At 36.7% G+C, this 15347-nt stretch overlaps 1 protein-coding gene across 19 annotated transcripts in view; it reads right to left on the bottom strand.

Moving 5' to 3' along the window:
* BPTF (bromodomain PHD finger transcription factor) overlaps positions 1-15347 on the bottom strand; it is a 99423-nt gene that overhangs the window by 38509 nt on the left and 45567 nt on the right. For all 19 annotated transcript variants that reach the window (XM_084864131.1, XM_084864126.1, XM_084864116.1 and 16 more), the window contains 4 exons: positions 9686-9815; positions 8911-9049; positions 6157-6333; positions 2594-4862 (listed from right to left, as the gene is read on the bottom strand). In XM_084864131.1, the coding sequence (XP_084720257.1) occupies positions 2594-4862; positions 6157-6333; positions 8911-9049; positions 9686-9815 (2715 nt within the window). The remainder of the gene's footprint in view (positions 1-2593; positions 4863-6156; positions 6334-8910; positions 9050-9685; positions 9816-15347) is intronic.

Raw genomic sequence — 15347 nt, 5'->3', positions numbered from 1 at the left:
GAAGGGGTGGAGATGTGCATCATGAGATGACGCTGGCATGAGAGAGAAAGGCAGAGCCAGAATGTGCTGCACTAAGTGGAAGGATTAAGGCAGAGACTCAAAGGCAATCTATATTAAGGACTCTGAATTCATCCAGTATTGGGTGGGTTGCAAAAAAATGTACTTCTCATAGAGGAGATGGACAGGGGACAAATACTTTCTCCTCGGCCTGGCAGTAGTTAACAAGTCCCCTTTAATGTTTGCTAAGTTCAATCAGAATGTTCACAGGATAGACCTGCACTTTAGGAGGGTCCATCTGGCAGCACTGTGGAGACAACTACTGGTTCAAAGTGATAATAAAACATGAATCAGGGCCTCGGGAAAAGTGAGGAAGGAATGGACAGTGGAGGGAAAAGAAGCCCTAATGAGTAGGTGAGACAAGTTTCACTTATTCAGAATGGCTCAGCCTTAACATTAATCAAGATTGAACATGCACCTTTGGCATTCTTAACTCCTACTCTAAAAATCAGACGTATTTTATTCAAGTGTAAGTATAAAAATGCATTTCACATGCATGTTTTTTATAGCTATACATTTTCAAAAAAAAACTGCATTCTAAAGTAATAAATAATTTACATATTCACCCATGCCTATTAGACAGAAGGAATTAAGTTTCTTTCAACTTTAGCAAATTAAGATGTTAGCATATATTCTGAAGGCAGTATCTGTTTAAAATGTACAGGAAGGTATTTCCTTCCATTTAAAAAACGAGGAATTAACTAAACAGATACAAATTGTGCCCAGAGTGCATATTAAAACGTAACAATACAGGGCTCCTGAAACCCAGCCGTGCAAAAAAAGGGCCCTGGGCAACACTTGAGCAGAACTGGTCCAAGGAAAATGCTCCCCAGTTGAGCCTACCTTCCATTTCATAATAGAAAAGGCAGGAAGATGGGCTCCACCACTGCCAGGTCATTTTAATTAAAGTATGTGTACACAGTAACTTTTCCAGTGGGAAAGAAGTTACCTGCAGGACAGTCAAGGACACACTTTGGGACCGCTCTCAATGAAGAAAGCAGAAAAGTGCAGAGTAATCCTACAAATCCATGAACTGTAATGAAGAGTTCCTTGATTCCCTGCAGGATTCTGCAAATCCTTCATTGCAGGCCCTGCAGAGAAATTGTACTTTTCAGCTGTCTCTATTGAATGTGTAATGGAGTGATGATATTTTAATTCAAATCAGAAGATGAGTTATAAAAACTTGGTCAAACCAACTATGCCTGATCATATTAATAAGTTAATTCCTTTATAGAGGGTATTCATTTACACTCTTTTTTTTTTTTTTTTTTTTTGTCTTTTATGATACTGTTATATAGAGGAAACAAAAAACAAAAAAAAACACCACCATGATTTTTAACTTTAAGAAATTGGGACCATATTAAAGATACACAGAAATGAAGCCTGCTCAGTAACTTGCAGAAGTAATCAACTTCAGGATCCTAACAAAATGTCACTGCAAAACTGAGATCCCTCCTAATTTCTGAGGATGGCCCATAGAAGTCTTTCTGTTTATGTTCCATCCTTTCCCACTGTAAGGGTATACAGAAAAAAAGACAAGGAAATGAAAAGGACAAAGCAAGGATAAATATGTGAAATGTGATATTGCAGATCAAGTACTGGGCTAGGACTTAGGAAAACCAGGCACTATTTCTAACTTGGACCCTCTGTGGGGGCAGAGGCAAATTACCATACATACATAAAAGATCCTTTTCCAAACAAAACTTTATGATGTCACACTACAAACTTATGACTCATCCCCAAAGCTTATTTCTGGGCTTATCTCAGAGACTACCTTTACTCACATAAATAAGACTCCAGAACAAATGTTTATTATACAAATAAATCACATTAGGAAGATCTCCACATAATGAACGTTAATGTAATTTATAGGCAAGTTTCCTATGTCTTATGTTTTTATGAATTATCTAACAAAAATAAAATACATTTTTATCTACAATTAGGAATCCATGTAAGCGGAGGGCTGACTTAAGCTATATACAGATTTTTGACCACAAGAGTGTTCAGTGCCCCAATTGTTCAAGGGTCAACTATACACACATTCCAAAAGTGGGTGATTATCCAATTCTGTGATTATCTCATTCCCAAAGCACACACATGGCAATAATTTGGAAAGTTAGATCACAAAAACAACTGTGTTTCTTTTGTTTTGTGAAAATATCAATTTTTCATTTTAAAGGATTCCCTTACATACTCAGTTTTTAAAAATATGCTTCCCTGCCAAAACCGGTTTGGCTCAGGTCTGCGGATTGAAAGGTCCCAGGTTCGATTCCGGTCAAGGGCATGTACATTGGCTGCGGGCACACCCCCAGTAGGGGGTGTGCAGGAGGGAGCTGGTCGATGTTTCTCTCTCATCAATGTTTCTAGCTCTCTATCCCTCTCCCTTCCTCTCTGCAAAAAATCAACAAAATAAAAAATAAATTTAAAAAATATATATGCTTCCCTGTCTTTTCTCTATTCTTTTTTTTTTTTTAAGGGATAGTAGATAATTCTTTTAAACTTCCTCCCTTCCCCAAACACATTTTAAAGTACATACCTCCAAGTGATACCGAAGGTTGGTCTAGGAGAAGGATATGGCCATATATCCAAGGCAGGTTTAGCGTTATAATTAAAATAAGGGACTTCTCGGATTCCTCCTTTTCTGGCCAACTTTTTTAAGTCATCATTAGGCAAAACAAATATGCTCTTCTTGCTGCTCTTGGTGAGAAATTTTCTATAGGATGGTAGAGCTGTACCTGAACGAGTCTTCTTAGGTCTTGAAAATTTCATGAGTTTCACTTTGTCTCTTGTGGAATATTCTTTGCTCACAGTCATAGATGTTACCAGAGTGCCTCCTGCGGTGGTCAGCGCGTCGGTCACTGTTGTGGTGACCACCGTTTTCTTCTGCTCCTTCACAGAGATGATGTCCACACTGCTGCCCGGGGAAGGTGTGGAAAGCTTTGTGACTGTTGTAGTGGTGGTTGTGACAGTAGATTTGGCACAGTTTTCTGTGGCGGAGACCAAAGTTTGCTTATCACCTTTGGCGACTTTGATCACAGTTTTCGACTCTGTGGCCACTGTGGATGTCGTGGTGGTGACTTCAGTGATGACTGTTTTTCGTTTAAAATCTCCATTGACATTTTCATCTTTGTTGGTGGGCAGGCCATTTTCATCAATAAAATCATTACTGAGGTTAGATTCCTCTCCAGAAGTAATAGGCGATGGAGAAACTTTCTTAACTTCTGAGGTTTCAATTTCCATATCTTCCACCTGACTCACTGCACTGCTTTCCGGACATGGGGGTGGGGTGGTAGTTTGTGCTCTCTCTCTCTCTCTGCTTAAGGGTAGGGTTTCTAGGCCATCTTGGTAGTCACGTTCAGAACCTGAAGATCTCAGTGAGCATGATTTTGTTTCCAAGTTGTTTTTTTCATTAAAATCTTCCATGATGACATCACCATTCATGAATAGTTTTACAGATTCCTTTACAGTCAAAGACTTGATATCCTTTTCAGGAATTGCTTTATTTACATTATTAACCTTTGGTTCAACGTCACCACTTACTACTTTAGTCTCAGAGATTTCTTTCAAGCATTCACCTTTCGAATATACTTTAGGTTTGTTATCTTTTCCATTTATTTGAAAAGTACTTGCTTTCTGTCCTTTCTTTTCAGACTCTCGATTTTCATTATTCTTTTTGTCAGTGCTACTTTTTAGATTTATCTGATCAATACATTTATTAACTGGTCTCTCCTCTAATTTTTGTTCTTGACTTGTTTTTCTACCATTTGTATCAGTTATCTTACCCTGAAGCCTGTCTTCACATTTTCCAGTGGAAACAAACTCACATTTCGATGGTTCCATGCCTTCAATACCTTGTTCTTGAGTTATGAACTGCTCAGAAACACTGTCATTGCTATTCTGAACAATCATATCTTCTTCACTGTCTTGAATAGATATAGTATCAGAACTATTTTCCAAAGTGCTGTTATATTCAAAGTCCATTGCTTTGGACAGAGATGAGATCTCTCTGTCAGAACTTTTAGATGCTGACGGAAATAAAGGGCTGTGGGAAGGAGAAACAATGGTGTTGTTATTCTGCTGTGAGGGTGGTTTTTTGTTCTTAGAAATCAAAGCACCAATTTCATCTGCACTGGCTAATTTGAAGTCATCAATGAGAAAATCACTTCCTTTGGTTTTAATCTTTCTGGGTTCCAAGCCTTTACTGGCTGGTTCAGAGAGCTTCTCATCCATGTTATTTCCAACAGAATTTTGTTTCTGACAGTCTGTCTCTTGGCTCTGACTGGAGACGTCCTCTAACATTTCATCTTTTGGATAAAGTTTACTTGTGGTATGATCAGGATCACTGATTCCTAGAATTGAGGAATCACTTTCTGAGCATTCCTGAATAAAGTGTTCAGACTTATCATTAATTGTGTTAGAACTGCGTTCTTGTTTAAGCAAGTCTCTTTGACACCCTTCTTTTACTTTTTTTATTACTGGTGACTCAGACAGACATTTCAAAGAACTTGTAGAAGTCTTTCCTGCACTCTTAATCCCACCCTCCAACTTTATTTTTTCAAGTCGCTGTTTTTCTTCCAGTGTAAACTGTTTAATTCTCCTTTCAAGAAGTCCATCTAGTTTGGATGACTTAATTTTCTTTTTATAACTAGTCCTTAGATGAAAACCCTCACTGACATTGACCACATCTACTTGAGAACTTTCCTGACAGTTTATATGTGATTCTGTTTTCACATCATCATCATCTATTTCCATTGGCTCTTCCTTAAAAGATCTATCATTGTCAGAATCTAAATCTTCTTTTATATCTGTAAAACAAAGACATGTATATAAGTTATATTTTTTATCTTAAAGGTATAATTCACAATATTTTTATTTTCTAATATATGGTTAAAATAGGTTAACAGGCAGGGCTAAATGTTATAAAAGGTTAAAAAACTCAATATATTCCAAATACTTAAATATTCTAATTTTTAGTATCTAAAAATGGTGGACTACTACAATGTAAAATTACTTGCTATATGATAGCTACTGCATACACCAACAACTTCATGTAAGATCCTATTTAGAGTATCTTACAGTTGAAAAATATTTTGCTCAGCCAACGTGGCTCAGTGGTTGAACATCCACCTATGAACACTTGCCTGGGTTGCGGGCTCGATCCTCAGTGTGGGGAGGTAGGAGGCACCCGATCAATGATTGATGTCTCTATCTCTCTCCCTCTCCCTTCCTCTCTGAAATCAATAAAAATATAAGGACACAAATGTCCATCAACTGATGAATGAATAAACAAAATGTGGCATATCCATATAATCGAGTATTATTTGAAAATTTTTTAAATGAAGGACTATTGATACACGCTACAACATGAATGAACCTTGAAAACATTATGTTAAGTGAAAAAGGCCAGTCACAAAGATCACATATTATATGATTCCATTTATATGGAATGTAAAGATAGGCAAATCATAGAGACAAAAAGTAAATTACTGGGCTAGGGAGGGGGAAAAGGGAGAATTGGGAATGCTAATGGATATGGGTTTCTTTATGGGGTCAAGAATATGTTCTAAAATTGATTGTGGTGATAGCCAAACAACTGTGAAATACTGAAAATCACTAAACTGTATACTTTATTATTTTTTAAAAAATATATTTTATTGATTTTTTACAGAGAGGAAGAGAGAGGGACAGAGAGTTAGAAACATCGATGAGAATCATTAATCAGCTGCCTCTTGCACACCCCCTACTGGGGATGTGCCCGCAACCAAGGTACATGCCCTTGACCGGAATTGAACCCAGGACCTTTTGGTCCGCACGCCAACGCTCTATCCATTGAGCCAAACCGGTTTCCGCTGTATACTTTATTTTTTAAACTGTATACTTTAAATGGGTGAATTACAAGGTATAGGAATGTTTTAATTATCTATGTATATAAAAGCCTAAGCAACCACTGCAACCAAATGGACAACCAAACAGGCTGCGTGGGGCGACCATTACGGCGGGGTGGGGGGTGGGCCTCTGCTGGGGGCAACCAGGGCCTGTATGAATTAGATAGTGTATTTTTATCACCCCAGGCTGACCTTCACATCGGACTCTCCTTACCTCCGTCCTTCTCAGTAATCTTTGAAATGTCCATTTCACTTTGGTCTGCTCCTCTTGCTGCAACTGAGTCTTTTACCTCATCTTTCTCAGGATCAGGCTCTGGTTTTATTTTTTTTGGACTTCGTGGGCTTTTTCTTCTATCTGATTCATCCATATTTTCATCCATATTAGTTTTGGCTGAAAAGAACCAAGTATATGTTAACTACCAATATTTCAAATATTAGCAATTTAATATATCTAGTTTAGTGGAACTTATCAAGTACTTTCCCAGCAATATATTTCATTATTTTTAATTCAAAAAAAAAGTTTGATCCATACAAGAAAAAAAGCTAAAGGAGCTCATCACCACCAAATCAGAAATGTCAAAGGGTTTTCTGTAAGGGGAAAAAAGATAAAAAATATGCACAATAAAATGGCAATAAATACAAATCTATCAATAACTTGAACCTAAAAATTAAACTAAGCAAACAAGAACAGAAACAGACTCAGAGACAGAGAACATTCTGATTGTTGCCCGATGGGAAGGGTGTTGGTAGAATGGGTGAAAAAGACGAAGGGAGTAAGAAGTACAAACTGGTTGTTACAGAATAGTTATGGGGATGTAAAGTACAGCATAGGGAATACAGTCAATACTATTGTAACAGCTATGTATGGTGTCAGATGTGTGCAAGGTCTATTGGGATAATTACTTAGTGAGTTATGTAAAGTCTAATCACTGAAGTGTATACCTAAAATTATATAATAATGTATGTCAAATATAATTTTAAAATGATGTAAAAATTTGGGGGGGGAGGTGGAGATTTTAAAATGGGGGGAAAAAAACAAAAACTGACCAAATTAACTAAATTGTTAGATACTCCCAGGAGGCATTTAGGGAAAATAGTAGGAGAGTCATGGTCAGTGTCTCAGAGTATGTGCAGTCCATGAAAACCAACTGATGTATATCTGAGTCATTTTCTGTATGTTTAATATTCTTCAATAAAGTGTGTTTGTTTTTTTAAGTTGAAGATCCTATATATTCTTATATATTCCAATGACCTAAAGCATGAAAGGAATGACTTCATTTTATATGTGCTTTAGGAGCCTTAACATATGAGACTATTTCTGCCTATCCATTGACTCCAGAACGTTTGCATGGTGGTTTTTACAGACAGTGTGTTATAGAACCATATTAGAATTGGATAAATTTTCTGATCCCCTAGCAAAAATAGAAAAAGAAAAAAGTACATATACAAACTTTTGTAATTAATTTCAATGGACTCACTGACTCCCAAGGGAAGAATATTTCATCTATATTACAGAATCAAAGAGAAATATCCAAATGCAATGTGTGGCCTTTCTCGGACCCGATTTACTGCCAAGAGTAGAAAGCATCTTTCAGACAACTGGGGAATGGCAGTATGAGCCAAGAACCAGACGATTAATAAATACGTTAACCATTGTCAATTTGCTGAATGTGATGGCATGTGACCATGAGAAAAATCCATTTTAGTTAGAGATACATACTGAACAAATTTAGTGAGTAACTTAATTTTTGGAATTTGCAGGAAAAAAAGTGGGCAGTGACAACAGAACAGTGATAGAATTTGATAATTTAGTGGAAATTGAATGAATATGGGTTTCCATATCTATTGAAGTTGAAGGATGGTTATAAGGGAATTCATTATTCTCTTCTCTTTTCTTTGTATAGTTTCAAATTTTCCATAAGAAATAAAAAGAAACCCACAAAACAAAACTATTGTCTGGGTGAATATTCTTGGATCTTAAAGGCATTTTCTACCTTTTCTTTTCTTCTTCACTTGAACTGAAATATCTCAAGGATGTGGCAAGATGTACCTATTTTTTATTTAAATAAATGAATCCTTCCAGAAAGGTTTGAACAAGAATAGGAAAAAGAATGCAAAAAACAGTCAGTACCTGTCAAAATAGCAGCACAGTGGTAAAAGAAGAAAATATCATACAAAAGGATGACAGGATGTATTGGACCCCACAGGTAACAAAAGAATAATAATAATAATAATAATAATAATAATAATAATAATAATAGTAATAAAAAACACACAACTAAACTGGTACCCTTCATTTTTAATGTTTCTTCCGTTATTGCAAAATTGCTGGGAAACATATTTCAATGGTCTCAAGTTGCTCAAAAGAGTTTTATATGACAATGATAATCCTGATATTTAAAACAAATAACTATAAAATACTTGGAGTTTCCCCCCGTCAAGTTTTCTTGATGTGAACAATATTAATATACAACCAATACTGAAGTTGATAAACTAATTTGCAAAGCAAATGCACACAATCTGAGTTAGAATAAAGTAACATTAGAGGTAAGAAACACAAAGCAGCCAAACAAGGCAAACCTAGTCTTCTGGTGCTAGACTACACTTATCTCTGCTTATCAATACATCTGTGCCTCTATCACATGATCAGATTAGATTAGCCATTATAGGGACCATCAGTTCTGAGATTATAAACAGTATAATTTATATAGACATAAATATAAATTATAAACAGTATAATTTATATTAAATATAATTTATATAATTTACCGAGTGGTAAGGAACAGTGAGAAAGGTGGGCAGTAGGGGTGAAGGGTCCAAGACTGCGAAAGGCGCAGGCCGGGCTGAGGGGACCCCCTCCCAAGTGTATGAATTTTGTGCACCGGGCCTCTAAAGAAAGTACTATAAATCTATAAGAAATAATACAAATCAGAAACAATTATGCAGGAAAAATACTTGAATTACTTACTTCCTTCAAATGACTTTCTGTAATTCACATTAGTATTGCCTGGCAATTTAGGAACAAATCTATAGACGTGAGTTTTACTAATCCAGCTCCAACCACCATATCCTGTTACTCTGTATTCCTCTCCTTTTTGTTTCCAAACCTGTCGTAAATAAAAACATTCTGGTTAAACAAGAGAATTCTTATAAAGTACATGTGTGGCTCTATACATTTTTACCAAACGAAATCAATAGGCAGACAAATCAATTAAATTTATCAATCAATTTTATTTTCAGCAAGAATCAAAGATTTATGGGAAAAAAAACAAACCCTTCATTTTCCTTTCTGATATAAAAAATGTAACACAGCCCTGACTGGTTTGGCTCAGTGGATAGTGTCTGGCCTGCAGACTGAAGGGTCCCAGGTTCAGTTCCAGTCAAGGGCATGTACCTTGTTTTCAGGCACATCCCCAGTAGAGGGTGTGCAGGATGCAGCTGATCGATGTTTCTAACTCTCTAACCCTCTCCCTTCCTCTCTGTAAAAAAATCAATAAAATATATATATATTTTAAATGTAACACAATTTTACAATTTTATGACAATTTCAACAAATTGGTCTAATAACTCACCTATATTCTACTAAGATAGACCTATCCTTGTAAAATTGCCAGAAAGATTGCTTCATTCCAACTTTATGAAAAAACTATCAAAAGTAAAACAAGCTATCAAGTACTCAAAGTTGCGGAAGAAAAGTCTCAGGAATGGCGAACACTGTTTTAAAAATTGTTAAGAAAAATTACCTGATGTTTAACTGGAAATGTATATTTCACCCATGTAGCTTGTTGCATCGTTTCTTCCTCTTCTTGTTTCTTCTCCTTTTTTTTTACTTTCTCTTTTTCTTCTCTTTCAATTGATGTCATCCTGTGTAACCTAAGAATATAAGAATACAAAGATTGGATTACATATAACTTTGAAATACAATATAAAAAGAAAGTGCTGAAAATTAGAAAGACAAAAACAAAGAATAGTTAGATGTAATCCACAACCCAGACAACCCCAACACAGAAAAATAAGCAGATGTACAATTCCATAATGGGGAAAAATCAAATAGTACAGAGGCAAAAACAAGGCATGCTCTGTCCACGTTAGGAAACACTCATTAATAACTGATTCCCAAAATTTTTCATGCAAATACCAACAGTTACACAAAAGAGATATTATATTACAAACATAACTACCTGATTTTTAATCAATAAGTAATTGCACTAGGCGATTTTTCCGTACCAGAAGAATATACCACTGCATGGATATACTAGAATTTATTAATCCAGTTCCTGACTAAAAGGAATACTTTGTTTCTTTCTCCCCAAATAAGACCAACAAATCCAAAAACTTGTTATTTTTCAACCAATGTTTCTGATTGTATCTAGCGCTGGGGATTTTAAAGCCTTCACATGGTCCACTAACATAGAATTCAGGCTTTCTACATCCACAGAGAAATGTCTCCTTCTTCTGGGCAAAGGGAAGGGCACACATTAGGCATCATTAAGTATAGTACACAAGCCACACTTTTTTTCAGGCCGGAAAACAGGTGTCACTGCACTCAGCAGTAAGGGGATGGGTAAGCCTGTGGTGGAAATCTACATTAAGGACCAGCAGTCGCCAACCGGTGGTCCACAGAGATCCGAAAGGTTGGCGACCGCTGTTTTAGACTGTATGTTCATGAATGGAACCATTTTCTACAAATAGGAACAATAACCAAGACCTAAAGAGAGAAGCTCCTGTCTTTCTGAGATCTCCAGTGGTAGAATTGTTTGCATCAACTTCTATCCAGCTGTGGCCTATTTCCCATGCACAGCCATGTGGAAAGAACAGAAATCTTCTGTCAGCATGAGGGGAGGAAGGTGCTAATAAGCTGTGAAAGAGGATTTAATTATTTTTATGTCCATTCCTAAACCCCAAACTCCTTTCCTATCTTTGGGACCCCATAATCTAGCCTCCCTGAGGCTGACAGAAGTCATGCTAATCCTTCCCTTCTCTCACAGCTGATGGAAGCAGAGGAAAGGGAATGAATTCTCAACGGGACTAACTCTCTGAGTCAAATACCATCGGTTTGCTATCAGCCACTCTTGGAAGCAGGGAGTGGGACAACCTCTGTAAGGCAGAGAGCACAGTGGGTAACCCCGACAGCCTCAGCCCTCCAGAGGAAGGAAGGAGTGACGTATGACGGTGTAGTATCTCTCAACAGTTCCTGTGGACTCGGTTTGAAACGCCTCTGCAAGGTCAGGTCCAGCAGGGCATCACACTCTAGGGACTCATGGTTGAGCCGGACACTCGGCCTGTACTCTAGTGTTCACAGGAAACAGAGTCATCTTCATCAAAGGCTTAACTTTGGCGGGGAAGCCAGGCCCGTGAGGTGGTATTGGAGCTCATCTGTGATGTGAGCTAAGCCAGAGGAAATCCTATTCTCACTGCCGCCAAAACAATCCTTAGGAGAAAAAGCAGCAACAAAGGAACTCCGAAGGAGTTCAATTCCTCTTGGCTGGGCAGAAAGCTTGGCTACAGGAAGGAAGCACCATCAGGCCGGACTGCACAAACTCCACTGCTCCTCCACATTACTGGGTGCACTGGTGGTAGATGTTCCTTCCACATGCCCCGTTCAACTGAGAGCCGGACCAGGAGTATGGACTGAACAAAGCAGTTTTCTAGCTGTCTTGGTTAACTTGAGGAGTAGCCCCTTCTGTCCCCCAACGCTGGGATAACTAAATCCCAAGGTTCATGCACTTAAAATGCTGGCAGTGCCAAACTGCTCTTCAGAACTGTACACTTTACACTGCCATCAATTATAAAGCCATCCTGCTTCCCACACCTTCACTCAAGTTAGTACCAAACTTCTAAATTATTAGCCCAATTGAGAGATAAGAAATACTATCCCATTGTTTTCATTTACATTTCTTTAATTATAAGAGAAGTAACCTTTTTTTTTTTTTTTTTTTTTTTTTTACATTTCTACTGGCCTTTCGTATTTATTTTCTGCATAATGCCTGTTCAAATCCTTTGTCTTGTCTGCACTGGACTATTAGTCCTTTTCATTTATAAAAATGTCTTTGTCAATTAAGAAAATTTTCCATTTGTAGTGCAAATATTTTTCCTCAGTTTGTCATCTGTCTTTTGAGTTTGATTACATTATTATTTTCCACTCAGAATTTAAATACACATATCCACTCTTTTCCTCTATGGCATCTGGGTTTTATATCTGTTTAAAAAGAAAGTATCACAACAAAAACATAAATTAATTCATGGTTTCTTACTGAAGTTTTGTTTTTATTGTTATTCAGAGTGTTTTTGTTTTTTTTTAATCTTCATTTATCGGAACATGTTTGCTGAGGCAGAGAGTGAGCTGATATTTTGTGCAAATATGCCCTGCCCTCCTTCCTTCTCTGGCATTCGATGTTATCACAGCCAGATTCCCACGTGTGCTTAAGTCTATTTCTGGATTCTCTGTTCGAGTCCACTGCACTGCTTCCTCAGCAGCACAAATTATTTTTGATTACTGAAGCTTCAAAATATGTTCATAATAATACCAATCCCTATTTTTATAATACCTACTTTCCTTTTCCTGCACATTAATTTTTCCAGATGAGATATTATTATCATTTTGGTTGAACTTCCCTGCACATGGAGAAAAAAATCCTATTTAATAACAATGCAAATAAATATTAATTTTTATATAAATTAATTTACTCCATAGCATCTTTAGAAAATATACACATCTAGGCATATATCTTTTTATTTACGCAAAGTATCCTTTTATATCTTTAGTAAACTTTCAATGATTTCTTTGCATGATCCTGAAGATTTGTTAAATTTATTCCTAGTTCAGGTTTCTTTTTTGTTGTTCAGATCTTTACTTTCATTATGATTTTTTAAAATATGTAAAATGTAATCAGGTTAAGAAACAGAACTTGATCAATAACCAATACACCTGAAGCTAGCGTATCCACCTCAGGTAGTCATTATCATAGGTCTTTTTCCTGGATTTACCACCCATGTATATATCCCAAATAGTATCAAGTTTGGTTTTTGAAAACTCAGTACCAGAATAAAACCTGCTACATGAGTGAAAGAGCAATATTGTCACTATTAAAAGAGGGTTACTGAGAAAAAAAATAACCTTTCTCTGGGTCATAGTTTACAAGAGCCGCTCCTGGTAAAATCCAAGGGCAAGTTCATGAGCAAGACCTAGAAGGCACTGGGCCCATCACACTCAGAGGGTCTGGCAGGCTGCGTGTGAACAGGGACTGCAGATGGGATCGGAGGAGCACTGCTCTAATTTCCCATTTCTGGGCCTTCTGAGGATTCTGTGGTGTAAACTGTAACAACTTACAGTTCTCTCCCTTCTTGGGTACTTACCATTTGTACAGCTGCACTACTGCTTCCAGTTTTATTGGTGCTGCATTTTCTCTTGTTCCCCTTGTCCCTGCGGGTTTATGCTTTTTAAAAAAAATCCCTCTGACATAGTTTTGGTGGAGCTCAGCAGAGAGCAAACCTAAATGTGCTCATTCAATTTGTTATTTGTAACTCAGCACTTCTACTGTATTTTCCATATGGTTACTGTTTATATACATAAAACATATTGTCCTATATGGCTGCCATCTTACTTCATTTTCATATTGTTTCTGCTAGTTCTTCTAAGTATATACTTAGATCAACTGCATAATAATTGTACCTACCAGTATAACGGTAAACTGCCTTGACAAACTACCTTGGCTAATACTTTTTTTTTTTCTTTTCATTTTTAATATATTTTATTGATTTTTTACAGAGAGGAAGGGAGAGGGAATAGAGAGTTAAAAACATCGATGAGAGGCAAACATTGATCAGCTAGCTTCTCCACACCCCCTACTGGGAATGTGCCGGCAACCAAGGTACATGCCCTTGACCGGAATCGAACCTGGGACCCTTCAGTCCGCAGGCCGGCGCTCTATCTAAAGGAAGCCATCTGGTCCTGTCCATGCCCTGTGACAGCGTTTAGCCTGAACCAGAAATCCTCCTCCTGCCTCAGAGGTGTGTGGCCCATGCCTACTCAGTCCAATGACTGAGGTCCGAGGGCTCCCCCCCCAGCCTCCTTCTACCCAAAAGCAGGAGCCCTTTTCTCTGTGGATGCTTCTATGTCCCTGGATCTATTCCTAGTTTTTGGTGTTTTAATTTTAATCTTTTTTTAATTTTTATTTTAGAGAAAGAAAAAAAAGGAGAGGGAGAGAAAGAGGGAGAAGAAGAGAGAGAGGAAGAGGGAAACATCCATCAGCTGCCTCCCACAAAACTGGGTATGTGCCCTGACCGAGAATCAAACTAATTTCCTCACCTTTTATTGAATAGTTCATTCTTTCTAATGCTATTTCTATCATAAATTATATTTCTATATAGGGGCTAGACTCCTTATAGATTGTTTATTCTGTACCACTGCTCTACTTGTTTAACTTTGCACATATAACACAGTATTATAGCTACCAAATAAGTCTGTTACCTGGTAGGGCAAGTCCTACCTTATCGTGCATACCTTTTCTATTACTGCCCCTTTCCATATACATTTTCTAACCATGTCAAATCCTACAGAAAGCTCAACAATAATTATCAATGTTATTGAAATTAATTTATATATTAACACAAGGTAAACTGTCATTTTCAAGATACTGAGTCTTCCTATACATGAACATGAAATATATTTACATTTATTTAGGTACTCTTTTTTCCCTTTTATTTATTGATATTTATTTATTTATGTATATATATTTTTTGAGACAGAAGGGAGAGAGGAAAGGAAGGAGAAAGTGAAGGATGGAAGGGGAGAGAAAGAGAGAACACTGGTTTGTTGTTCTACTTATTGGTTGATTCCCATATGTGCCTTGACCAGGGATCAATTCTGCAACCTTGGCACATCAAGACGAGGCTCGAACCAACCCAGCCAGGGCTATTGAGATATTCTGTAATATTTTTCAATAAAGGCTACAATTTTCTTAGGTTTAGATTGTCCTTAAAGCTTTATTATTGAATATCACAATAAGTAAACATTTTCTAAATAAAATATTTAAATTCCTAGATATTTTCTTAGAAGTCATCTAGAAGCAGCTGACCACAGTTTTGCCAGAAATGAAAGTCTTATTATTAACTTTTAATTTTCCTGAATCATGGTCTCTAATAGTTTTAAAAATTCAGTGTCCTATTTTTATCTCACCATGTCATATTAAAAAAGTTTATTTCATGTTACCACATGTGTCACTAAGTAATCTATTTAGAAGACTAGTTATAATGACAAAAAGAAAAAAATACCTCAATATTTTTTTTACAAATTGAAATCTATCTTCATTAGAATGTTTAATATTCAGGAACAAATTTATAAAAGGCATGATTTAATCATTTAAAAAAGTTATGATTGAGTATTGGGAGTTTTATTTAGCAACA

This window comes from Pipistrellus hanaki, assembly GCF_964339955.1.
Source record: "Pipistrellus hanaki genome assembly, chromosome: 16".
Lineage (NCBI taxonomy): Eukaryota > Metazoa > Chordata > Mammalia > Chiroptera > Vespertilionidae > Pipistrellus > Pipistrellus hanaki.
Note: the sequence above shows the minus strand (reverse complement) of the source record. Positions and strands in the feature narration are given on the sequence as shown.